At 40.8% G+C, this 27,894-nt stretch overlaps 1 protein-coding gene across 1 annotated transcript in view; it reads left to right on the top strand.

The window, feature by feature from the left end:
- Positions 1–27,894, top strand: part of ADGRV1 (adhesion G protein-coupled receptor V1) — a 549,629-nt gene that overhangs the window by 197,898 nt on the left and 323,837 nt on the right. Inside the window, exons 68-76 of the mRNA XM_061151999.1 lie at positions 1,987–2,226; positions 3,677–3,826; positions 4,903–5,376; positions 12,374–12,517; positions 15,490–15,668; positions 18,892–19,023; positions 21,042–22,147; positions 25,596–25,713; positions 26,652–26,823. Coding sequence (XP_061007982.1) covers positions 1,987–2,226; positions 3,677–3,826; positions 4,903–5,376; positions 12,374–12,517; positions 15,490–15,668; positions 18,892–19,023; positions 21,042–22,147; positions 25,596–25,713; positions 26,652–26,823 — 2,715 coding nt within the window. The remainder of the gene's footprint in view (positions 1–1,986; positions 2,227–3,676; positions 3,827–4,902; positions 5,377–12,373; positions 12,518–15,489; positions 15,669–18,891; positions 19,024–21,041; positions 22,148–25,595; positions 25,714–26,651; positions 26,824–27,894) is intronic.

Consider the following 27,894-nt stretch of genomic DNA (forward strand, 5'->3'; position numbering starts at 1 on the left):
TGGAGGCTAATTACTTTACAGTATTGTAGTGGTTTTTGCCATACATTGACATGAATCAGCCATGGATTTACATGTGTTCCCCATCCCGATCCCTCTCCCACCTCCCTCTCCACCTGATCCCTCTGGGTCTTCCCACTGCACCAGCCCTGGGCACCCGTCTCATGCATCCAACCTGGGCTGGTGATCTGTTTCACACTTGATAGTATACTTGTTTCAATGCTGTTCTCTCAGAACATCCCACCCTCGCCTTCTCCCACAGAGTCCAAAATTCCGTTCTGTACATCTGTGTCTCTTTTTCTGTTTTGCATATAGGGTTATCATTACCATCTTATTAAATTCCATATATATGCATTAGTATACTGTATTGGTCTTTACCTTTCTGACTTACTTCACTCTGTATAATGGGCTCCAGTTTCATCCATCTCATTAGAACTGATTCAAATGAATTCTTTTTAATGGCTGAGTAATATTCCATGGTGTATATGTACCACAGCTTCCTTATCCATTCGCCTGCTGATGGGCATCTAGGTTGCTTCCATGTCCTGGCTATTATAAACAGTGCTGCGATGAACACTGGGGTGCACGTGTCTCTTTCAGATCTGGTTTCCTCGGTGTGTATGCCCAGGGGTGGGATTGCTGGGTCATATGGCAGTTCTATTTCCAGTTTTTTAAGGAATCTCCAAACTGTTCTCCATAGCGGCTGTACTAGTTTGCATTCCCACCAACAGTGAAAGAGGGTTCCCTTTTCTCCACACCCTCTCCAGCATTTATTGCTTGTAGACTTTTGGATAGCAGCCATCCTGACTGGCGTGTAATGGTACCTCATTGAGGTTTTGATTTGCATTTCTCTGATAATGAGTGATGTTGAGCATCTTTTCATGTGTTTGTTAGCCATCTGTATGTCTTCTTTGGAGAAATGTCTGTTTAGTTCTTTGGCCCATTTTTTGATTGGGTTATTTATTTTTCTGGAATTGAGCTGCAGGAGTTGCTTGTATATTTTTGAGATTAAACCTTTGTCTGTTTATTCATTTGCTATTATTTTCTCCCATTCTGAAGGCTGTCTTTTCACCTTGCTTATAGTTTCCTTTGTTGTGCAAAAGCTTTTAAGTTTAGTTAGGTCCCATTTGTTTATCTGTGCTTTTATTTCCAATATTCTGGGAGGTGGGTCATAGAGGATCCTGCTGTGATTTATGTCGAAGAGTGTTTTGCCTATGTTCTCCCCTAGGAGTTTTATAGTTTCTGGTCTTACATTTAGATCTCTAATCCATTTTGAGTTTATTTTTGTGTATGGTGTTAGAAAGTGTTCTAGTTTCATTCTTTCTGTTCCTCTTACACTAGGAATTTATTTAAGTGTACTTGTTGCTGCATACCCAGCAGACTTTTCACATGATTCAAATAGGTTTTGATGAACAGAACCTGTGTGCTAGCAAGACAGTTTGTACTTGTATTTATCAAAGTTTGCATGTGTGCTCAATTGCTCAGTCATGTCAGATTCTGTGACCCCATGGACTATAGCCCACCAGGCTCCTCTGTCCACGGGATTCTCCAGGCAAGAGTACTGGAGTGGGTTGCCATTTCCTTCTCCAGGGGTCTTCCCGACCCAGGGATTGAACCTGGATCTCCTGCTTTGGCAGGCAGATTCTTTACTACTGAGCCACCTGGAAAGCCCTGAAAAGTTTATATTACTCTGTTTAGCGTATGTACTTTTGTATTTTTATTATCCTGTGATGATGACAAATGACCGGGTATTCAGAGTTTTCATTACATGTTAGATATTGTTGTTCATGAAAATGGATATTCTCTAGATTACATAGTTTATGTTTGTAAAGACTATTTTAAACAACATGAGTTGATAACATAGGACTTTGTGGGAGATACTCTAGAATAACTTTCACATGTATGTATATATTTTCAATACTGCCTATCCTGCAGAGAAATTCTTTGTTTAAAGCTGATTGTTTTCTTTAAAAAACAAACACCCTGCAGGTGAACTGGGAGATAGTAGGACCCAATTCTCAGGAAGCTTTACCACCACAGAACCGAGACATTGCAGACCCAGTGAGCGGGTCCTTCTCTTTTGGAGATGGGGAAGGTGGAGTGAGAAGCATCATTCTGGTAATCTATCCACATGATGACATTGAAATTGAAAAGACTTTCATTATTAAACTTAAGCTTGTGAGAGGGGCAGCTCAATTAGACTCCACAGCTAAAGATGTTACATTAACGGTAAGTCTGACTTTATTTTTCCCACAGAATTTCAGCTTTAAAGGATCTTTCAGAAAATGTGCTTACATTTGTTGAAACTGTACGGGCTTATGAGGAATTAAAAGTTATAAAACCCAATGAAGTCGTAGTAATTCCTGTGGGTCAGATGTTGTGGTTGTTACAGGTTGTCAGGTTATTACGTAGCCTGATTATTGGTAATTCTTTAAGATACTGAGAAATAGTTATTTTACACTTTTTGAGAAAATCTCATGCTTTGGGGAGATTTGGCACTTTTCGAGAGGAGGCATTTGTTGCATCATAAACATTGGATATCTTTGCCATTAAAGGGCATCAGAGTTCACAGGTAGTCACAAGTCAGACTGTTGAAAGGAAGAATGGTACTTTTTCAGTTGGTGCAGTGATGGTGTGAGTCAGATCCAGATACAACTTATTTGGTATGAATCACCCAGTCCACTGGGGCAGAAAGCCCTGGAGACCAAGGTTACTGAAAAAAGGTAGAGAGATGCACCTTTTTCTAAGTTTGGAAAAGCCTCTTTTATATGGTATCTGTATCAGTCAGATGTCCCCAGAGAACTGGAACTGTTAATGTTGGGAAACAGATATGAAGAAAGAGAGACATTTTGTAAGGAATTATATCCCATGACTATGGGGGCTGGTAAGTTGGAATGCATAAAACAGGTGGAAGGAATCCATAAAGCAGAATCCATAAAGCAGGCAGGAAGCTCAGGAATGAACTGAAGTTGCCTTCTTGAGTTTGAATTTCGTGGCGCAGGCCAGCAGGCTAGAAATGCAAGCAGGATTCCTAAATTGTGGTCTTGAGGCAGAATTCCTTTTTTTCCGGGAAGCCTCAGTGTTTGCTCTTTAAAGCTTTCATCTCATTGGATGAGGTCCATTCACATTATTAAGAAAAGTTTTATTGACTTCATCAGCTGGTTGTCAGTTTTAACGACATCTACAAAATGTCATTACTGCAACATCTGGATAGCATTTGAGCAAACAGTTGGGCACTTTAGCCTAGACAGGCTGACATATAAAATTAACCCTCACAGGGCCATCACCTCCCTCCATATTATCAATATAAATACATCATAACCAGTAGAAAGAGGTTGGCTAAACTTAGCTGGTTAAATGAAGCAAACATGAGGTGAGTAAAGCTAATTCAGGCTTTGAAGTTCTATCCTTTTGAGGTTCTACAGATTGTCATTTTTTAAACACTTATTCCCATTATCCCTGGTGAATAAGAACTTTCTTGCTTTAGATAGCAGTCAGGGAAATGAAGGTTTTTAAAAGTTGCGCAGCCAGATAGAATCATACCCAGGTGTCGTTATTGTGTTTCTTTCCTTCCCTTGGTTTATCTTGTACATACACAACATGTCAGCGTACTGGTACTTTGCAGACTGTAATTTCATCCACAGTTGTTACATACGTCTTCACTTTGCTCTGTTTCTAGATAGAGAAGTTTGGTGATCCTAATGGAGTGATTCAGTTTGCGCCCGAGTCTTTGTCTGAGGAGACCTATTTGGAGCCGTCAGCTCTGGAAGGGCCCCTGATCATTACCTTCTTTGTCAAAAGAATCAAGGGCGTTTCAGGAGAGATTATGGTACCATTTTTCTTTGGATTTTTAAGCAGAGTAATCACTTGCCTGATGGTTGTGGTTGAGAAGAACAGAGAAACTGCGTGTTCTGGAGAATTAGAGTTTTTGATAAACTGAAGTGACGTGAGTTTTCACACATGCTGAGAAGGTTCACTGAGGCCCCTTTGGGCTGTCAGGACCAACCTCGGCTGTTTTTTAAATATTCAGTTACAGTTAGCTTAAAAAGGTCTTTCTCATATTTAATCAAAGAATATGACTGAACTATTTTCTTGTTTGCCATAATGTGTAATTTCTTGTTTGCTATAATGTGAAGCTTTTTTCTGCTTAACAGGAGTATCCATGATTTTTACAAATTGCTTAATATATTCTTTATTCTCGATATCATTGAGATGCCCTTTTAAATTATCTAGATATTCATTGAACAGATCAAGTTTATTTGTTTGCTAGTTAAATTTATTTTGTGAAATCTCTCTATAAACTTAGCTTTCCCCCTGTATTGGAGATTAATTGTTATTTTTCTTCAGTTGAAACTTTATGGAGGTAAAAAATTTTTGGAAAATAAATTTTTTAGAGATTTTTTTCTTTGGAGAAATTCTTAATTTTTAAAATCTTAGATATCCTCTTTTTATTAAAAACAAACAGAAACAAATTCCAATGTAAATATCAGATTATCTACTTGTTTTTTACCTTCAAATATGGTCTTGGTTCACTGTTGAATGCACTTGTGGAACTGGTATATTTTAAAGTTAATTTGTTTCTCTTTATCTTGTCAAATTTTATACTAATTTAGAAGTAGGTGAAATGAGATTTTGTTATCTTGTCCTGCAAATGGCATACAATAGCCTCAAAGAGTTAAGACAGTTTCTGGATTACTTAAGTAGAGATACTTGGAAAATTTAAATTTGAATATATTGATGCGCACTTAATTTAAATTTGAATTGATTTAAATTTAAATATGAATATATTGATGCACACTTGTTGATGCAAACTTTTTATATATAATTGAGGTAAATGAATTTAAAGGATTTTGATTAAATACACCATGTTATATAACTTTGTTGGTTTTCTTCCTTTTGTTTTAGGTTTACTGGGAATTAAGTAGTGAGTTTGATATTACCGGAGACTTTCTTTCTACAAAAGGAATTTTCACCATTGCCGATGGAGAAAGTGAGGCCAGCTTTGATGTTCATTTGCTGCCAGATGATACTCCTGAGATAGAGGAGGTGTATGTGCTCCGGCTTGTTTCAGTGAAGGGAGGAGCAAAGCTGGACACAGAAAACTGTGTCATTCGGTTCTCTGTTTCTGCAAATGACGACCCACATGGAATATTTGCCCTCTATTCAGATCACCAGTCCATACTCATCGGGCAGAACCTTCGTAGATTCATCCAAATTAATGTAACCCGACTTGCAGGCACATTTGGAGATGTGGCTGTCAGATATCGAATCTCATCTGACTCTAAGGAGCAGTCTGTTGTTACAGAAAATGCGGAGAGGCAGCTGGTGGTCAGAGGCGGCGCCAGATACAAAGTGGACTCAGTGCGAGTCCAGAGTCAGGTCTGTGGGCTCTTTTCCATTTTCCCAGTCATCCCGGAAGACCCCTTCAAGAAAACCCTTGTTAATCTCATGATCAGTTTACAATCTAATTTAGATATTTAAATGGAACCGTGGAAGGTGCCTTAGAAAATGCGTCGTCATTTTTGGATAATACATTTACTGAGGTATTTGCAGCTTATAAGTAGATAAGTTATTTTATCCTGGAGATAAAGTATTCTTGTCTAGATAGTAGAAGGCAGTTATTTAGTCCTTCAGAATTCCAGGAATTGTCCCAAGTGCTGTACACACTCACATTACACACACATGTACTCACTGAATGCTTGTTGAGGGGGAGATATTTGTAGGCTTCCTTGTGCTCCTACCTGGAGAAGGAAATGGTAACCCACTCCAGTATTCTTGCCTGGAGAATCCCATGGACAGAGGAGCCTGGTGGGCTACAGTCCATGGTCACAAAGAGTCGGATCCGACTGAGCAACTGACACTTGTGCTCTTACCAAAGGGCAGTGCAGTGAGGGACGGGTATGTGTCTCCTGGGGTTTGACGGGGCTACGGGGTATCTGCTTGAAAATCTGCCAACCACGAAGCCAGCTATGGGTTTTTTTGTTAATGAGGAGAGAGGACAGCAGATGTTCTGCCAACATATCAGGTGAGAGTGACAGGAACCAAGTGGGTACCCAGCAGTCTTTCTCACTCAGCCGCAGAGTAATTTGAGGGACTGTTTGTCTGAATCCTTCCAAGAGAATACCTAGTGTCGTTCCATACGCGTGGGAGTGGAGTTCATTTACTTCACACATGGGATGCATTGCAGCAGTGGGGATTGCTATTTCATGGCCGTGAAAGTCCGTGCCAGAGGGTAGCCAGATTGGAGTCGTCTTGAGAACGGTATGAGGTGGATTGTGAAGTTAGGAGACAATAAAAAAGGTCATTGAAAGACTGTACATTCCTGTGGTGGAATGGCAATGAGCTGAATTCTGAAGTCTTTGATGAACATACGAATGGATTCCATGAAAGGTCAAACGTTTGGGTGCCTGCCAGTGTTACTCAAGAAAGGACCACAGAAGTGAGGCAAGACCTTTGTCAGTCTTCCTCAGAGCAACTCCCCATCTGCTCAGAGGTGCCGGAAGACTGATGGGAAGGTCCAAGAAGGGCTGGAGGAGTACTGAAAAGTCACGCCATGATCCCATTCCCACCTTAGGTCTTCAGCTGTGGATTGAGCAAGAGCTGGGATAAATAGAGGAGCTTTAAGGGAGTATGAGATGAAAGTTTTTGTTGGTATGGATCCGGCCTTTACCTTCATAAAAAATGACAGGAAGTTTGAGATCTACACACAACATTGTCAAAGGGAAGTGCAAAGAGACGCTACAAAGCAGTAAGAGGAGAGAAATGAAACAGTTTCCTGTTCATGGTCCACTGAGTTCAGCCCTCATGGGAAATAGATGGGGAGACAATGGAAACAGTGTCAGACTTTATTTTTTTAGACTCCAAAATCACTGCAGATGGTGACTGCAGCCATGAAATTAAAAGACGCTTACTCCTTGGAAGGAAAGTTATGACCAACCTAGACAGCATATTAAAAAGCAGAGACATTACTTTGCCAACAAAGGTCTGTCTGGTCAAGGCTATGGTTTTTCCAGTGGTCATGTATGGATGTGAGAGTTGGACTGTGAAGAAAGCTGAGCGCCGAAAAATTGATGCTTTTGAACTGTGGTGTTGGAGAAGACTCTTGAGAGTCCCTTGGACTGCAAGGAGGTCCAACCAGTCCATACTGAAGGAGATCAGTCCTGGGTGTTCATTGGAAGGACTGATGCTGAAGCTGAAACTCCAATACTTTGGCCACCTGATGAGGAGAGTTGACTCGTTGGAAAAGACCCTGATGCTGGGAGGGATGGGGGCAGGAGGAGAAGGGGACGACAGAGGATGAGATGGCTGATGGCATCACTGACACGATGGACTTGAGTTTGAGTAAACTCCGGGAGTTGGTGATGGACAGGGAGGCCTGGCGTGCTATGATTCATGGGGTCGCAAAGAGTCAGACACGACTGAGCAACTGAACTGAACTGAACTGAAGTTCAGCCCACTCAGTAATGGATGACCTTAGTTTCATTTAAGCCTATGATCCATAGAAAATAGGCTACCTTTTGACATATTATACTAATTGGTACCTACTATACAGCCTTTTGATCTTTTGTGCACTTGAGTTTTGTACTTTTGCTGTTTAATCAGCTGGGAAAATGGAGGCTTCTTAGTGAGCCCTGGGATCCATGGTTATTCCTATATCCCTGAAATTGTTTAAGAAATTGACTCAATGACATGGCTTTGTTGTATCAATTTTTGAATTCATTTCCTATATCCCCAAGTTCTCAAGACTGGAATAAACAGTGCAAAGCTGGGGAAATGAGAGATGGATTAAGGTAATCAGAATATTATTGTATCGAGTCTCATTTACAAATTATAAGAGTTTAAAAAAATACAGTGTGCTTTAATTATGTATTTGAAACATTTTCCCATACCAATCCACGCAACATCAGCTTATGAACACACTCAAATTTAAATCTCTGTTAGTGAGCCCTAGGAGGTCTTCCTTTAACTTTTCTAGGAATAACTGTGTATTTTTATACACATTTCATTTGGCAGTAAGGCATGCCACGGTGAAGATTGTGCTATTCTTTTACAATGTGGATAATACAAGTTACTCTCTGACTATATATAAGAAAGCTGAAATATATATATATATATATGATATATATATCATATATATATCTCACAGGGAGTAAGATCCTTGATCTGCCTAGCTTTTAGATTATCTCTTGTGGTACCTGAGACATTTTGAAGGATGGTCATCCTCTTTTCCTTTCACTTTGAACGCTTAATGGTACAGTTTATAAAGATACTTAACTGTTCTAAGACCTGTTTGAGGTATCTATGGATATCTTCATATCTGGTCTGAACCTATATTAATTATTTTTATGATTTCTATTTTCAGCAAAGAGTAGCGAAAGTTTACTAGCTTGCACATACATGAAAGCTTCCTCTTATTGGCATGCTTTAACATCTTTCATTAATACGATTAAATTTTCACGGGTTCTCTCTGTTACATTCCAGGATGTGTGGTGTAGGCTGCTCCTAGATGACTAGGTGTTGCTGTGTGCATTAGTCTCCAAGGTGACCCTTTGGGGCCAAGTGTGACACGTGCTAAAGCGAGGGGAGGATTTTCCCAGCGGTCCCTTTCTTGCCTCACACCCGGGTGCCCTTGAAGTTTGGGATGTTAGTTACAAGTTACATACAATGTCCCTGCTGCACCCTCCTGATCCATGTCAGGATTTCAGCTGGGTCAGCCATGGAGAAGGACCTTCAAGTGGGTGTTGGAACAGAGTGAGTTTCCATTAGGTTCTGAAAACTAGAAGACTCTTGATGTTGGTTTAACATGAGGGTCAGAGAGTGAACAGTTCATCATCTGGCTAACAACGTAAATGACAGGCTTCTTAGATGAAGTGATGGTAAGAATCACTGGTACATTAAAGAAACCTATGTTGAAGAGAACTTAGAATGCAAGATAAGATTATATTCATTGCTGTCATTTATTCAAGTATTTACGGGGCACTTAACCATGGGTCAGTGTTTGTGAGAAGCAGCGCAGACACAGTGATCATCAGGTGTAATCCCTGTTATCATACTGCTCCCTGTCTATGCGGGAGAAGACCCTTTAACAGCCAGTTATAAAAGTGAGTGAGTATGCAGCATTCAAGATGCACACAGGATATTATGGGGGAGTAAATTCTATTCGTGCCAAAAGCCATCAAGAATGATGGGCAATCTGTAGAATGGTTCTGTGATGCCGTCCTGGGCCCAGGGACATGGAGGGGATAACACAACATGCTCGACTCCTGAGAACCTTCAAGTTCCTTTTCAAATTAGTCACCCTGCTTTTCTTCTGTAGGCAAACCAGCATTTTCCCAAATGCCCCGTTAACTTTAATGTTCAACTTTAATGTTAACTACCGCAGCCTGGGGTCCTGCCATGACACACGAGTCCTTGTGCTGGATTGGCCATGACGGAGCTGGGTGGAAGGGCACGAATGCCTGGGTGCTTTGAGCTGACATCTGGCCCTTCACGTTTTAGGAAGTAGGGACAAAAGAATGCTTAGCTGCCCAGCCAGTGAACTGCATGGGGAGGGGGCACTCCTTCAAGGAGATAAGGGAGGCACATGATTGAAGTCAGGAGACTGATTTATGTCTTGTTCCCTCAGCCCTTGATCTGTGCTTCATGTTCAGTGAATGTCATTTTGAAAAAATGAAGATTGATCGAATGAGTAAAACATCTGTTCCCCTCATGTTGCACGTTTGAAACCAGCATAGTACATATTTTACACATTTGGGTGCTTTGATATGTGTTTAAGTACATTACACTTAAAAGAGGAACAGACTTCACAGAAATGGTAATTTTTACATCCAGTAAAGATGTATAGAGTCGTTAGTAATATTCCCAGTTATGGCATCTTATCCATTATAATTAGCAAGGTTTCTATTAACAAATGTAAGTGCTAAAAAAAAAATCTCTGTAAAGTAATGGTGTTGGTGGTGGTGGTTTTGTTGCTAAGTCGTGTCCGACTCTTGGGATCCTGTGGACTGTAGCCTGCCAGGCTCCTCTGTCCATGGGATTCTCCAGGTAAGAATACTTGAGTGGGTTGCCATCTCCTTCTCTACTGTAAAGTAATACAAGTTTTTAAATTCAGGATTTCCCTATTTTGTTGGATTCTAAAACTTTGAAACTTGGTGTCTAATATATGGTGTTAGGAGTTTTTACTTGTCCAAAATATTTGGATAATCAGTGCACCTAAATCAATATCTGTTTTGAGTAAATGTCATTAAAGTTATTAGTTCCTACCCAAAGAAAGGCAATGCCAAAGAAGGCTCAAACTGCTGCACAATTGCACTCATCTCACACGCTAGTAAAGTAATGCTTAAAATTCTCCAAACCAGGCTTAAGCAACACGTGAACCGTGAACTTCCAGATGTTCAAGCTGATTTTAGGAAAGGTAGAGGAACCAGAGATCAAATTGCCAACATCTGCTGGATCATCGAAAAAGCAAGAAAGTTCCAAAAAAACATCTATTTCTGCTTTATTGACTATGCCAAAGCCTTTGACTGTGTGGATCACAATATACTATGGAAAATTCTGAAAGAGAGGGGAATACCAGACCACCTGGCCTGCCTCTTGAGAAACCTGTATGCAGGTGAGGAAGCAACAATTAGAACTGGACATGGAACAACAAACTGGTTCCAAATAGGAAAAGGAGTATGTCAAGGCTGTATATTGTCACCCTGCTTATTTAACTTATATGCAGAGTACATCATGAGAAATGCTGGGCTGGAAGAAGCACAAGCTGGAATCAAGATTGCCAGGAGAAATATCAATAACCTCAGATATGCAGATATCACCACCCTTATGGCAGAAAGTGAAAAGGAACTAAAGAGCCTCTTGATGAAAGTGAAAGAGGAGAGTGAAAAAGTTGGCTTAAAGCTTAACATTCAGAAAACTAAGATCATGGCATCCGGCCCCATCACTTCACTGCAAATAGATGGGGAACCAGTGGAAACAGTGTCAGACTTTATTTTGGGGGGCTCCAAAATCACTGCGGATGGTGATTGCAGCCATGAAATTAAAAGACACTCCTTGGAAGGAAAGTTATGACCAACCTAGATAGCATATTTAAAAGCAGAGACACTATTTTGCCAACAAAGGTTCGTCTAATCAAGGCTATGGTTTTTCCGATGGTCATGTATGGATATGAGAGTTGGACTGTAAAGAAAGCTGAGCGCTGAAGAATTGATGCTTTTGAACTGTGATGTTGGAGAAGACTCTTGAGAGTCCCTTGGACTGCAAGGAGATCCAACCAGTCCATCCTAAAGGAGATCAGTCCTGGGTGTTCATTGGAAGGATTGATGCTGAAGCTGAAACTCCAATACTTTGGCCACCTCATGTGAAGAGCTGGCTCATTGGAAAAGATCCTGATGCTAGGAAAGATTGAGGGCAGGAGGAGAAGGGGACGACAGAGGATGAGATGGTTGGATGGCATCATTGACTCAATGAACATGGGTTTGGGTGGACTCCGGGAGTTGGTGATGGAAAGGGAAGCCTGGTGTGCTGCGGTTCATGGGGTCTCAAAGAGTCAGACACGACTGAGCAACTAAACTGAACTGAACCCAGTGAAGAAGGACAAAGTGAGTTTTGCTACTTTTAGGAGCTGACACTTTTCACCACTGTGCTCCCTCTATTCCTGGAACATGTGATTCTATCACTGATACTCCTGGGATTCTCGTCATTTTTCAAGTTACTGGCTTCCCAGTAACTCAACTGGTAAAGAATCCTCCTGCAGTGCAGGAGACCCTGGTTCAGTTCCTGGGTCTAGAAGATCCCCTGGAGAAGGGATAGGCTACCACTGCAGTATTCTTGGATTTCCTTGGATGGAATCTGCCTGTAATGTGGGAGACCTGGGTTCGATCCCTGGGTTGGGAAGATCCCCTGGAGAAGGTACAGGCTACCCATTCCAGTATTCTTGGGCTTCCTTGGTGGCTCGGATGGAATCTGCCTGTAATGTGGGAGACCTGGGTTCGATCCCTGGGTTGGAAAGATCCTCTGGAGGAGGGCATGACAACCCACTCCAGTATTCTTGCCTGGAGAATCCCATGGACAGAGGAGCCTGGTGGGCTACAGTCCATAGGGTCGCAAAGAGTTGGACATGGCTGAGTGACTAAGCATAGCACACCCAGGCATGCACGGTGAATTTGAAAATTTGTGGTATTTTTTAGTAATATATGACTCTCACTCTTAGCCTGAAAGTCTTCATCATGGGCCTTTGTTTTATAATGTAGGGGAAAGGACATATATTGATGAGATTGATACAGAATGAGTGCTAATGACTCACTTCAAATGTCAGTATTTTTCTTTGAAAATTATTTTTTACTAATAAAAAGTCACTTACACTGTTTGTTTATAGGTCTTCCTACCTCTGGGCTCGAATTTCACCTTACAGCTGGTGACTGTGATGCTTGTTGGTGGAAATTTCTATGGCGTGCCCAAAATTCTCCAGGAAGCAAAATCCGCTGTCCTTCCAGTTCCAGAGAAAGCTGCCAATTCTCAGGTACTTGGCACTGGGTGTGGTACTCCCTCGGAACCACTAGAGGGCAGCTCTTACAGAAAGGACTAAGAGTCTGTGAGTTTGATTCCTTAAATCTGTGTAATCCTGTGAATATCAAGTTTAAGCATTATGGATACACTATCTGAAAATAATTTGGCAATTTTTGTCAGTAGGTGGAAAACCATATCTCCTTTTTTCAGTTTAAAAAAGTCTGTATCTTGTAGAATATAAGGTACAGAATTTTTATTTGAATGTAAAGTATAGAATCTTTAAAATAATGGTCACTTAGAGTCAAAACTTGTTTTTTTTCTGATAATGAGTATTTAATATTGAGACATTTTATGCTAAAAAATTAAAATGAGAATGAAGCATCCGTTAATATTTCAGACTTTCTCATTTACTAGCATTGTGAATATTTAATCTGTGGGGCTCTTTTTATTTTTTTATTTATTTTTTTATTTTTATTTATTTATTTATTTTTTTTTTAAATTTTTTAAAATTATTATTATTATTTTTTTCCAGTGGGTTTTGTCATACATTGATATGAATCAGCCATGGATTTACATGTATTCCCAATCCCGATCCCCCCTCCCACCTTCCGCTCCACCTGATTCCTCTGGGTCTTCCCAGTGCACCAGGCCGGAGCACTTGTCTCGTGCATCCCTCCTGGGCTGGTGATCTGTTTCACCATAGATAGTATACATGCTGTTCTTTTGAAATATCCCACCCTCACATTCTCCTGTGGGGCTCTTTTTACTGTGGCAAGCTTGTGCTAACATAGATGAATGCTAGTGGCACACTTAGGTATTTGAATCTCCTGCCTAAGTTCATGTTAGGGAAGATTGTTCCCCAATCACCTCATAATTCACATGAGAACAAAGAATGCCTTGAGGACTTTGCTTCCTGTGTAGGCCGATTCTGTCAGTGTGGGAACAAGGCAGGGCCGCTGCCTCTGGCTGTGGTAATGTCTGTGTTTTATAAACCATGAGGAGATACCAGCTTGCGTCCTGTTCCCTCAGATGGGGGTTCCTTCAGCTTGACCAGGAAGTGGACGTGACGTCTGTTCCAGATAGACACTCATGGCAGGCGTGGCGAGGTCTGGCCCACAGTTTACTAACGGGGTCTGTGGCCGTAAAGGGGATGGTCTTCAAGTTACTGCCTCCCGGGCTGCTACTTCCCAGGGGATGAATTTGCTTTGCCCCTAAAGTGGAACCCACAGCGTTAAAAATAACTGAGAGGATTGGTTTTTGTCTGCACCTCCTCTGTTCAAGAGAGACTGAGTGTATAGAGTATCATGCGTTGACGTTTTATCTTCTTTTTGTTCATAGGTCGTTATAACAAAGATTCCTTTCAGCCTGAACCATTCATTTGGTGTAGTGAACTGTTTTCTACTCCTTGTCTCTGCTTGTGGTCACAACATTATGTCACCTCAAAGGGCCAGATGACGGCCAGTCATAGTGTTCTTCTGTCCTTGCTGTGTCCTTCTGTCCTTGCTGTGTCCTTCTGTACTCCTCACCAGTATTTGAGTGTGTGTGTATGTGTGTGTGTGCATGCACACTTGTGATGTTGCTCAGATACTTTCTAACAGCCTTTAACCATGTAGCAAGCATGAGCTGAGATACACTACAGATTTTGGCAGTTGCTAAGCAGAAGACTTGCTGAAATAGGGAATCTAGACTGATGTCAAATTGAAGTTGTTGTTTTTCTTTTCTGTGGCTTCAGAAGCTGTCCTATGGCCCTGTCTCACACTTTTCTGCCCCTCTCTAGTCCAATTTAAAATGGGGAAGATGAGTCTTAATATAAAACTGTTGAGCCTATGGTATCCCAAATTTATAGATACTTGGAACAAAAGAGGTAAACTAAGTTGTCCAAATAACAGTGTGAAGCCAGAAATCTGGTTTTATTTCTATTCTCTGACCAGAACTTATTTTAATGTATAAATCCCAGGGTACTTTGGGAAGGTTGACCCTGAAAATCAGATCTTCCTTTATGTGGGTGAAAAAAATCATTATTTTAAAAAATCTTAAAGATTTATGATCCTCAACAAAAGATATTAAATTGAATCAAAGGCTGAAAAAATCCTTACTAGAAAATCTAGTTCATGGTACTCACTTTATAAATTTATTGTTGTATCTCAGAAAGAAGTCAAAGTTTAGTTTTATACAAAACAGTTTCTATAAAGACCCATCAGTTCAGTCGCTCAGTCTTGTCTGACTCTTTGCGACCCCATGGACTGCAGCACGCCAGGCCTCCTTGTCCATCACCAACTCCCAGAGTTTACTCAAACTCATGTCCATTGAGTCAGTGATGCCATCCAACCGTCTCATTCTCTGTCGTCCCCTTCTCCATCCTTCAATCTTTCCCAGCATCAGTGTCTTTTCCAGTGCATCAGTTCTTCGCATCAGGTGGCCAAAGTATTGGAGTTTCAGCTTCAGCATCAGTCCTTCCAATGAATATTCAGGACTGATTTCCTTTAGGATGGACTGGTTGGATCTCCTTGCAGTCCAAGAGACTCTCAAGCGTCTTCTCCAACACCACAGTTCAAAAGCATCAGTTCTTTGGTGCTCAGCTTTCTTTATAGTCCAACTCTCACATCCATATATGACTACTGGAAAAGCCATAGCCTCGGCACTCAGCTTTCTTTATACTCCCATATAAAGACCCATAACAAGTCATTAAAATGCCATTTTTAATCTTGTCATTTAACCAGAGTTACAGTTGTATTTTTAGATAGTGTTAATTCAGAGGCTTACATTTTGATCAAAAAACAAAGCTATAAACTATTATCAAAATTATAAATAGGATACATTTTCAAATTTCAGATGCCATTTCTTAAATACTACTCTTTAATCAAAAGTATTTTAGAGCAGAGACATATACTGTGTAAACTAAGAGAAAGTTGACTTTTAACCCACTCCTAAGAAAACAGGAACTTTTAGAGAAAGAGAAAATATTCTAAGCATGTTTTCTCTCAGGTTGGGTTTGAATCTACTGCTTTTCCACTCACGGACATCACTGCCGGAACAAGCCAAGCTGTGATTTCTAGGAGAGGCACGTATGGGTCTCTCAAAGTTTCCTGGGCGGCTGGATACGTCCCTGGGTCAGAAATCCCTGAATTCACTACTGTTGGCAACATGACCCCCAATGTAGGTGAGTTGTGTATTTTCTAGGATTTTATCTGTAGAACATGGAAATGTATCATTGGCCACTAATTTTCTTTGATTCTCTTTACTCTGGACAATGAATGAGCTAGCTCTTTGCCTTCTAAAACAGTCTTCTCGTATTTAAGTGATCAGAATTGCACTGAAATTAAAAACATCATACCTCACCTGAAAATAATGGTCGTAAGTAGCCTGCTCTGTTTAAACATGTTGTTTAGTTGCTGTCATGTCCGACTCTTTGCTACCCCATGGACTGTAGCTTGCCAGGCTCCTCTGTCTGTGGGATCTCCCAGGCAAGAATACTGGAGTGGGTTGCTATTTCCTACTCCAGAAAATCTTCTTGATCCAGCGTATAAACCCACATCTCCCGCACAGCAGGGAGATTCTTTACCACTGAGTCACCTGGGAAACCCTAGGTTTATATATGAGGAGTTTGTTAAAAGTAACCATGAGGCCCATGGAGTGCTCTGGCCCATGTGTGTGTTGTGTGTGTCACTTGCTTAGTCATATCCAACTCTTTGCGACCCCTTGGACTGTAGCCCGTGAGGCCCCTCTGTCCATGGGATTCTCCAGGCAAGAATACTGGAGTGGATTGTCATTTCCTTCTCCAGGGGATCTTCCTGACCCAGAGATCGAACCTGGGTCTCCTGCGTTGCAGGCAGATTCTTTACCATCTGAGCTATCAGTTCAGTTCAGTTCAGTTCAGTCGCGCAGTCATGTCCAGCTCTTTGTGACCCCATGGACTGCAGGACGCCAGGTCTCCCTGTCCATCACCAACTCCCGGAGTCCACCCAAACCCATGTCCATTGAGTCGGTGATGCCATCCAACCATCTCATCCTCTGTCATCCCCTTCTCCTCCTGCCTTCAATCTTTCCCAGCATCAGGGTCTTTTCAAATGAGTCAGCTCTTTGCATCAGGTGGCTGAAGTAATGGCATTTCAGCTTCAACATCAGTCCTTCCAGTGAATATTCAGGACTGATTTCCTTTAGGATGGACTGGTTGGATCTCCTTGCAGTTCAAGGGACTCTCAAGAGTCTTTTCCAACACCACAGTTTCAAAAGCATCAGTTCTTCTGTGCTCAGCTTTCTTTATAGTCCAACTCTCACATACATACATGACTAGTGGAAAAACCATAACCTTGACTAGAGGGACCTTTGTTGGCACAGTAATGTCTCTGCTTTTTAATATTCTGTCTAGGTTGGTCCTAACTTTTCTTCCAAGAAGCAAGCATCTTTTAATTTCATGGCTGCACTCACCCTCTGCTGTGATTTTGGAGCCCAAAAAAAATAAAGTCTGACACTGTTTTCACTGTTTCCCCATCTGTTTCCCATGAAGTGATGGGACCAGATGCCATGATCTTAGTTTTCTGAATGTTGAGCTTTAAGCCAACTTTTTCCACTCTCTTCTTTCACTTTCATCAAGAGGCTTTTTAGTTCCTCTTCACTTTCTGCTATAAGGGTGGTGTCATCTGCACATCTGAGGTTATTGATATTTCTCCCAGCAGTCTTGATTCCAGCTTGTGCTTCATCCAGCCCAGCATTTCACATGATGTACTCTGCATATAAGTTAAATAAGCAGAGTGACAGTATACAGTCTTGACATACTCCTTTTCCTATTAGAACCAGTCTATTGTTCTGTGTCTAGTTCTAACTGTTGCTTCCTGACCTGCATACACATTTCTCAAGAGGCAGGTCAGGTGGTCTGGTATTCCCATCTCCTTCAGAATTTTCCACAGTTTATTGTGATCCACACAGTCAAAGGCTTTGGCATAGTCAATAAAGCAGAAATAGATGTTTTTCTGGAACTCTCTTGCTTTTTCGATGATCCAGCAGATGTTGGCAATTTGATCTCTGGTTCCTCTGCCTCTTCTAAAATCAGCTTGAACATCTGGAAGTTCACGGTTCACATGTTGCTGAAGCCTGGCTTGGAGAATTTTGAGCATTACTTTGCTAGCATGTGAGATGAGTGCAATTGTGTGGTAGTTTGAGCATTCTTTGGGATGCCTTTCTTTGGGATTGAAATGAAAACTGAACTTTTCTAGTCCTGTGGCCACTGCTGAGTTTTCCAAATTTGCTGGCATATTGAGTGCAGCACTTTCACAGCATCATCTTTTAGGATTGGCAGTAGTTCAGCTGGAATTCCATCACCTCCACTAGCTTTGTACATAGTGATGCTTCCTAAGGCCCACTTGACCTCGCATTCCAGGATGTCTGGCTCTAGGTGAGTGATCATACCATCATGATTACTTGGATCGTGAGGATCTTTTTTGTATAGTTCTTCCATGTTTTCTTGCCACCTCTTCTTAACATCTTCTGCTTCTGTTAGGTCCATACCGTTTCTGTCCTTTATTGACCCCATCTTTGCATGAAATGTTCCCTGGACATCTCTGTTCTCTTGAAGAGATCTCTAGTCTTTCCATTCCGTTGTTTTCCTCTATTTCCTTGCACTGATCCCTGAGGAAAGCTTTCTTATCTCTCCTTGTTATTCTTTGGAACTCTGCATTCAAATGGGTATATCTTTCCTTTTCTCCTTTGCTTTTCGCTTCCCTTCTTTTCCTAGTTATTTGTAAGGCCTCCTCAGACAGCCATTATGCTTTTTTGCATTTCTTCTTCTTGGGGATGGTTTTGATTCCTGTCTCCTGTACAATGTCATGAGCCTCCGTCCATAGTTCCTCAGGCACTCTGTCTATCAGATCTAGTCCCTTAAATCTGTTTCTCACTTCCACTGTATAATCGTTAGGGATTTGATTTAGGTCACAACCTGAATGGTCTGGAGGTTTTCCCTACTTTCTTCAATTTAATCTGAGCTAAGGGAAGTCCCAATACAATAATCAAAAAGACACACTCTTATATCCATGTATGTGTTGAACTGAATATTTCTAATAGTAAAGCAGCTGTTATTTCATCTACTTTAGTTTTTAGTTATACTATTAGTTCTGTGAGGGTCAGTGACATGCCAGTGTTGGATGGTTTGACCTCTACCTTGTAGCGTAGACAGGATTGAAGGCAAGGTTTATGTGGTCTCCGGAGCTTCCTCTAAGTTTATTTACACCCTACCCCCACCACTGACTTTTTAAATGTTTTGCCTTTTGTAGACCGTCATAGAATTTTGGAAAAGGAAAGATTTCACTATATGTTTAAGAGTTGAATCCCAATTTAAGAACTCAAAGAAATGAAACCCTGCTTCCTTCCCTTTCCATGTTCCCTGTCAGGGAGGCTTTCCTTTTCCCATGGAGAAGAAAGTAAAAGAGTCTTGCTTTGGACACACCCAAGCCCCGGGCGGCTGGAGGCCTTTGTCGTTCACCTCTCTGGAGTGCAGAGCAGTGTCCCCAGTGGGGCTCAGCTTCGGTAAGACCCCCTTGATTTTCAGCCAAGAAAGTCCCTGAGGGATAAGCTGGAATTTACTGGTTCAAACAAAAAAGACAGAAGGATTTGTCTCCTTGAAGCAGAGACAAAACCAGTTTTAGTTCAGAGCAACACGTGGCCTTCATGCCAAAGATGCCACCACACACTGCTTGCATGAATAGAGTTTATCATGACCTCTAACTTGAGAATGTTGGCTTGGGGTGCCATCTCCAGTAAGAACCATGATGGCAAAGCCATCTATTTTAAAAGGGAACTGTCTTCTGAAAAGTTAGCCCAAAATATCTGATTTTCCTTAGAGACAAAGAGTAAGAATAAGAAATCATAGTAGGATAATACTGTGACTTTTGAGTTAAATTTATACCAGTATATTTGCAGGTAAATATGTCCTGGCCAAAAGCAGTTGACTTCTCATACGTATCCCGGGATGGGCTTGATCAGAACAGCAGAGAACAGATCTTAGAGCCAGACTCCTGGGTTTAATCCTGCCTCTGTCACTTAATTGCTGTGTGACTTTGGGAAAGTTACATGATCTTCCTGCTCTTTAGTTTACTTATTTGGAAACTGGGAAAAGTGTGTGGGCAAAACCAATACGTGTTTGAGTATATTTGTGTACATGTTTATGTATGGGAGATATTGGTTGGTGTAATTCAGTATGGCTTTTGATTTAACATATGCCAATCAAAAAGTGGACACAGTGTATTTTAGGTTAACAGATTCAGTTGCCTTTAGTGATAGCAGTAATAGCTAGCAGTTTAATTTTTATTTTATTGAAGTATAATTGATTTACAATGTTGTGCTAATTTCTGCAGTATAGCAAAGTAATTCAGACTAACAGTTTTATAGTGCTTACCCTAGACCAGGCATTGTCCCTTTATATGTATATGTATTTATATTCGTTTACTCCTACATTTACTGTTCGTGATCACCATAGGGCATAGATACTATTGTTAGTCCCATTTTATAGATAAAGAAAATGAGTCACAGATAGATTGTATAATGGGCCCAGTGTCACACAGATAATAAGTGTTGGGCCATGATTTGAACCTAGGCTGTCTGGCCTCTGTCTGAACTCACAACTATGAATGACAATAGAAAGTGATGGCTCTCAGTTGTCCTTCCTGAATGCATCTAAATTTAGATGGGAAAAAAAATCTGTTAGCCAGAGAAATTATGTCTGTGGTCTGGATTAGGCTGATGGGCTACCGGTGTTACTTCTGATATAACTGATTAAATCACAACAGAATTCCATGAAGTGAAGTGAAAGTCACTCAGTCGTGTCTGACTCTTTGTGACCCGATGGACTATACAGTCCATGGAATTCTCCAGGCCAGAATACTGGAGTGGGTAGCCTTTCCCTTCTCCAGGGAATCTTCCCAGCCCAGGGATCAAACCCAGGTCTCCCACATTGCAGGTGGATTCTTTACCAGCTGAGGCACAAGGGAAGCCCACAGAATTCCACATGAAAGCACTAGGAACAGATCAGCATCAATTATGATGACTCTTCCAATTCATGTATAAGATTTTAGCAACATTCGTGTGAGAGAATAGTCCCATTACTGGCCAGTTGAAACCAGCAAGCATTTTTACATCTAGGAGGGGCAACTGTTCCTGCGTGGTAGATCGGAAACCTGACTGACACCCATACTGTGAGACTTTGATTTTGGTCCCCTGTGTGCTGAGAGAACCTGCCATTTCAGACCCTTCAAAGAGCTGCTGTGGGGTGATTGGAGAAACAGAACAAGACCTCTGAGCACCTCACCTTGCTAACGCTTGTTAGGTCCTGTCACCTGCCATTGCAGCTCCTGTTGGTTCATTTCTTGTTCTCTGGTATGTTCATCAATAAGTAAGTAGGGGTTTATGGAATTTGAAAGGGCATGTCATTTTTAAGATGCCCTCATGAGCAGCATCTTCCACGTGTGAAAGATGACTCTCTGCAAGTGGTAGCCCTGTTTTTTTTTTTTTTTTAATCAGTTCTCTCATGGTTTAATTTTTTTTTCCAGGTCAGGTTTCACTGTTGCTGAAATTGAACCAATGGGAGTCTTTCAATTTTCCCCCAGTTCAAGAAATATCATTGTGTCGGAGGATACACATATGATCAGATTACATGTACAAAGACTGTTTGGGTTCCACGGGGAGCTTATTAAAGTTTCTTATCAGACAACTGCAGGGAGGGCAAAGCCCCAGGAAGACTTTGAGCCTGTTCAGAACGGGGAGCTGCTTTTCCAAAGATTCCAAGCTGAGGTCGACTTTGAAATCATTATTATTGACGATGAACTTCCTGAGACAGAAGAAATTTTTTACATTAATCTAACTTCAGTGGAAGTTAAAGGGTTCCCAAAATTTGATGCTAATTGGAGACCACGCCTGAATCGAGATTTCAGCATGGCGGTGATCACAATATTGGATAATGATGACCTGGCAGGAACGGATGCGTCTTTCCCCGAAACCGCTGTGACCACAGCAGTGGACACAGCCCTTCCTCTGGAAACCGACTCCGCCACCACACACCCTGACACAACCGAGATTACTGCCGTTCCACAGCCCACCGAAGTGGTCGCCGTGGTTACAGAGGTGACTGGCGTATCTCCCATCCTTGAGACCCTTGTCACTCTTGCTGGGACCTCTGCCATGTCTGAGAAGCCTAATGTGGCCAGTGTAACTACAGATACCTCCGTTCATGGAACATTTAGTCTTGGGCCCCCTGTTATTTACGTCGAAGAGGAAATGGAGAATGGCACATTGAACGCTGCAGAGGTCCTTGTCCGGAGAACTGGTGGGTCTACTGGCAACGTCAGTGTAACAGTTAGAACTTTCGGTGAAAGATCTGCTCAGAAGGAACCAAATGCATTGCCCTTTCCTGACAGCCGTGGGATTTCCAACCTAACGTGGGCAACTGAAGAAGAAGATTTTGGAGCACAGACTCTCATCCTTGGGTTTGTAGATGGAGAAAGAGAAAGTAAAGTGTCAATTCCAATTCTGGATGATGGTGAACCCGAGGGACAGGAATTCTTCTACGTGTTTCTTACAGACCCGCAAGGGGGAGCACAGATCGTGAAGGGAGAGGATGACGCTGGCTTTGCAGCTTTTGCAATGATCATTATTACAGGTATATATTTGGAGTGATGGAGTTAAACATGTGCCTTTGTGGTGCAGAATTTGTAATAAGATTATTCTAGCTTAAATTTAATTTAAGAAGGTGAATTACTTGAATCACTCACAGTGAATCCTTAAACTTTGTTTTCCAGTGGCATGAAACCCTAACAGAAACTCATCATGTTGTTCTGAGATACCAGGGTAGAGTTTAGTGGACTGTAAAATGTCACTTAGCTCAGAGCTAACTAGTAAGTAAGTAAGTGTTAGTCACCCAGTAGTGCCTGACTCTTTGCGACCCCATGGATTATAGCCCACCAGGCTCCTCTGTCCATGAGATTTTCCAGGCAAGGATCCTGAAGTAGGTCACCATTTCCTTCTCCAGGGGATCTTCCCAACCCAGGATTGAACCCGGGTCTCCTGCACTGCAGGCAGATTCTTTACCAACTGAGCTACAAGGGAAGCCCAGAGCTAACTAAGACAAATCTATGTATCTGTACTTCCACAATATACAGAAACCCTTAAAAATACTTAAGTTCATGTACGTCTTCTGGAAGATACCTAATTTAATCACCCCAACATGTTTGCCTGTCCTGTTTTGAAACCTCATTCTGAATTTCCCAACCACTTTTATTAATCTATTGAGAAGTCTAAGATGTCATTGTCAGAAAATTCTTTATATCTGTTGGGAAATAGATTACAGCTATTCCCTTTTCTGCTTTTGAACCAATGTAGTTTATATAACTTTTGAACTATTGGGAATGTGTGTGTGTGTGTGTGTGTGTGTGTGTGCGTGCGTGTGCATGTTTGAAAATTTTTTAGTGATAGTTTGCAATTTTCCTCTGAAATCATACTGTATTTCTTCAAGTGGATTAGCTCAACTTGTCAATACCTTACGCTAATTAGAGTATTGACAAGGCTATCTCATGATTCTTACCTGGTCTACCCTTTTATATAAACAGTAATGAGTTTTACACAGTGTTTTAGAGTTTCAGATAACACTATAATAAAACAGTGGAAAGAAAATTAAAAATCATGAAGTATGTAATTTTGACTTAGCTCAATCATTAATTCAGAGGCCCTGATTAAATCATTTAGTGTCTATGCTTTATGTTTCTTATTTTTTTAACAAGGAAATTTTTAGAATAAACATGTTTATGTCCCACTTTCAGGATTTGGTGTTTCCTAAATTTTGTTTTAGCCGTTCAGTTATAATTCAGTCGTAATTTTGCAATTGTGTAATTTCCTCTTATACCCAACATCATCCCATTTATGTTACCCTGCAAATTTATGCCAATTAGAATTATCATTTATTCCTAATCATCCAGTTTATTGAATGTTGTAAATGCAGATTCTATTCTTCAAGTTATTTACTGAGTTTGATTCACATTAGCTTAATGCCACCTATATATTTCTTTTTTTTTTATTTCTTTTAAAATTAAATAAACAGTCTCTTCCCCCATTCCATGACATAGATATTTTTTTATGTTTATTTGAATAAGATCAGAGTTGACAGTCAAAATGTTTAGCAATTAGTTTGACAGAGGCACAGACCAGGCACAATAGTTGATGGAGGCTTTTTGCTCTCCCAAGCGATACTCCATTAGTTACTGGATCATGGGGAGACATTGCACTGGTTAGGGTCCTTCAGGAGCTCAGGACAGCAGCTGTGTTCCAACTGGAATGGACGTGCTCCTCAGTCAGTTTGGCATACCATTGCATACCAACATGGCGCACTGATACTAGGTCCATATGGCCTACCAGTGCTCAGCTATACGTCAGCCCTGAGTCTGACTCCCCAGGCAGTTCCCGTCAGCTAGCTCTGAACCTAACTTAGCAGTCAGTCAGTTGCGCTTCAGTGAAGTTCTGTAATGTTTTTCTTCTCTACCTAACACCAAGCATCTTACACACGTGGCAAATGATTGACTCCTCTTAGAATCATGTGGTGTAATTCATCAGCATTTTTGCATGTCAAATACTCTGATTTCCCTTACTCTGTCTGTGAATGTTCCTGTCTTCTCCTCCTTACCTGACTTTTTATTTTAAATTTTAGTATTTCCCTTTTAACTATGGCATTAATTTTGCTGATTCCTCTTGTCTTTAACCTTCATAATCATTTCACATTTAGATTTTAGAACAAACGCTCAAGATAAATCAGGGGAAAATAGTTTATTTAGTTTTGTTTCTGATCATTGGCACTCTGGAAGCCTTGATTCATCTTCCTAGAAACTGGACATCAAGTTTATCATGGTAGATGCTGCAAGGAAGTATTATACTCCTTAGGACCATGCTAGTCACTATTACATTGAAAAAGAAAATGCAAGTTCCGCTTTGAGAATCTTATAATCTGTTTATTATTAATTGAGAGACCAAATTCCTACTCAAAGTGACAAGAGAAGAATTGCTGCTGAAAAAAAAGAGTTAAGGTCAGGTTCCAAAGCAGGACTAAGATATAGTCGTAGTGATTAATTGGTGAGGATGAGGATGGGCAATGGCTGAGACAAAACACCCCTGAGGTACCAGGACAAGAGTGGTCCAGTCACCTGCACGTCCCTAAGTCGCAGGCTCCACATTTATTCACACTTTCGAGACAGATCAGTCGTTTTCTGTTTGCTTGCAGAAGTTCTGTCTACTTGGAGCCTCAGGTTTCAGGGTGATGGGTACAAGTGGTTTTTGAGGCTAATTCCGCTGGGTCATTGCTTTCAGGATCACTTTGCAAAACTGGGTTCTTGAGAAAGAGAAAGCAGCAGAAGCTGTTTACTGATAATGTCTCTTGTCTGAGAAGCTAGCTTGTGTGTTGGCCAGGGTTTGGAGTGGCTGCTTCAGCGTAGTGTGGGCTGTGGGTTTATTCCAGTTTTTGACACAGTTGTGTAGTATGATGGTGCCTCCAACCTCAAGAGTTGCTCAGAGGAGTTTTCTTTTACTCCCAAGATTCCCAAGAGTTCATTAATAGTTCCGTTTTTCTCTGGGGAAAATAATCAGATGTTTAACTTCAGTGGTCTTTTGGTCAGCTGTCTTATAGGGAAGTAAACCAATCAGGTGAAGGTCATGTATTCACTAAATATTTATTAAACACTGTTCTTGGTACTAGGGATACAGCACTAAATAAAACAATTGCTACTCAGTAGAACTTATATTCTATCAGGATGTGCTGACTTTAAACAGCAGTATCAAGGACTGAAATAAAAAAGCCTCATCAGAGAGAGATGAGCATGTATATCAGTGTGGGGAGCAGGATTTGATCTTTTCTTTCTTTTTTTGTTCTCACAGTGTCAACTACCTTGACGTGTTCATTTTGATTCTAATCTGTTTTGGGTAAAGATCTTTTAGAAGTTGTAGCTCCTGCCTGCCCCATTCAGTTGTGAATTTCTCACCTTTATACCATCTGAACTGAACAGATGAGGGGAACATTGGAGATCTTTTAAAGTCTTTGATATACTATAATCTTCTATTTTTCCTTTCAGGGAGTGATCTTCACAATGGCATCATAGGATTCAGTGAGGAGTCCCAGAGTAGACTGGAGCTAGGTGAAGGAACTGAGATGAGCCGTCTGCATCTCACTGTTACAAGGCAGCCAAACAGGTTTGTTTATATCTCTATAGAAGGCATGACATCCTGTGTGTCTACATAGTGTTTAATTTGAATTTATAAAGTGGTAGAAGCAGATGAAATGTTGGTAGAAGAAAGTGATGCGGAATTTGATGTCAGTGTTCAGATACTCTTGTTTCTCTGGAGTAGGAAATGGCAACCCACTCCAGTATTCTTGACTAGAAAGTCCCATGGACAGAAGAGCCTGGCAGGGTACCGTTCATGGGATTGCAGAATCAGATGTGATTGAGCCCTGACTAGGGCTGCCTGGAACATTTAGTACTTTATGAAGTACCATACAGATGTCAGATTACGTAAGTCACCACTTCATCGTGTTTACTATTCTCTATCACTCTGCATATACAACCATTTACTATTTAGGAAGATTTGGATTGCCAGTATTTTGCTTACAATTTAATGCAGTATAGCACACATCGGAGTGTTCATGATATACGTGCACTTGGTATGCACACGGGTACATGTGTCAGTGTTACCTTTTCCATTTTGGGTCTAAATATTCTCAGAAAGGATAGATCATCTCTTGTCCTTTATAGTAACGACCATTTTTAGCAGTAGTATTTTTCCTTTAGAAAGATTCTTGTTAAAAGACAAATGAGGAACATTTACTTCAAGGCAGTGGTTCTCTATAATTTTTATTTTCATATTTCTGGTACATAGCATCCAGAATTATATTTCAATAAATACTTAATCATTACTGAATGGAGTGTGGTCAAAGAATGCCACGTAAACTCTGGCCTTAATTTCTTAACTGTAGTGGGCAGAACTGGTTATTTTCAGCATTGTCAGTGGGAGAGATAATGCTTGTATTGGATGAGGAGGTGCACTCTGGCATAATGGTAATATATTCTACATTAGCCACAGGAATAATGCACTCTGTGACTGCACTGGCATAGGCTTTGCTTTGTTCCTAGAGCCTTTGAAGATGTCAAGGTCTCTTGGCGAGTCACATTTAACAGAACAGCTGCTGTGCTCCAGAAAGATGGCGTGAACCTGGCGGATGAACTTCTGTCTGTATCAGGGACCACTATCTGTATGGCAGGTCAAACAAAGTGCTTTATCACCATTGAGCTCAAACCTGGAAAGGTAAGAAACAGTGAGGCCCAGTGCTGTAGAATTCTGATTGTATTTCTTTAGAATTAGTCGTTTTCAAGCTACTTTGTTGAAATGTATACATGTATACATTATGTGGAAATTCTTTGTGTCTCGCCTAGCTGCGATGTCTGAGTCGCTTTGAGTTTTTGTAAATAAGCACATCAGTTGTACACCTGAGACTTATATATGTTGTAAGTCACTTGTATATCAGTAATAAAAAAGCTCATCAGTTTTTTATGTTCTATTTCTTGTCATTTCTAAGATTCTTCCTGGCCCAACTGATCACGGGGTGAATGGTTCCTTGAGTCATTTTCAGCCCGATTAGTTTTATTTCTGATTACTCTGAATGTTTAGTTCTTTTCCTTTTATCATGGCTATAGATTTGATTACATTGTTTTGTATCCATAGATTTCATCCTTAGAATGAAAGTTCTCTTATTCGCTATCCATTTAGTTAGGTCAGTTCTGATCTACCAAAGAGGCACAGAGGCCATGCTCAGGGAGCCTTTGGATCAATTTCTCTTGGTTCACGTTGCACATGGCACCCAGGAGCCAAGCGTTCCTCTCCTCATTCTGATGGAATCTGCATTAATCAAATGGTATTGGCTGCTGAGGCTCTAACAGAGTTTAGTCATTTAGTAATCAGGTATCGCTTCTTAAAAAATGACTATTCTGTGATACTTTAATGTCCAAGGATCACTCAGTAGCATTGGTTCCTTGCCTACCACTTAAATTATTAAATTCAAATATTTAATGCAAAAACTAGCCACAATATTTTGAATGTTCAAAAGCATCACGATTTTTTGGTACATGCCAAAAACTTTAAACAGCAGAAAAAGCATTGCACAAATAAAATTATTTCCAAATGGGTAGCTGTATTTAAACCCATTCTAAATAATAATTTTGTAGATTTAACTATTCATTCATTTTTTTTGTCTACTTGGTTTTTCACTTTCTGAGGATTCCTGAAACAGTTATATTGATGTTCTCTAAGGTTACAGTAATACATATTTTCATCCCTTGAAGAATTGTAGCAAGTTTGATGGTTCCAGAAGAGAAAGAC

The sequence above is a fragment of the Dama dama genome, chromosome 9 (assembly GCF_033118175.1).
Source record: "Dama dama isolate Ldn47 chromosome 9, ASM3311817v1, whole genome shotgun sequence".
NCBI classification, from domain to species: domain Eukaryota; kingdom Metazoa; phylum Chordata; class Mammalia; order Artiodactyla; family Cervidae; genus Dama; species Dama dama.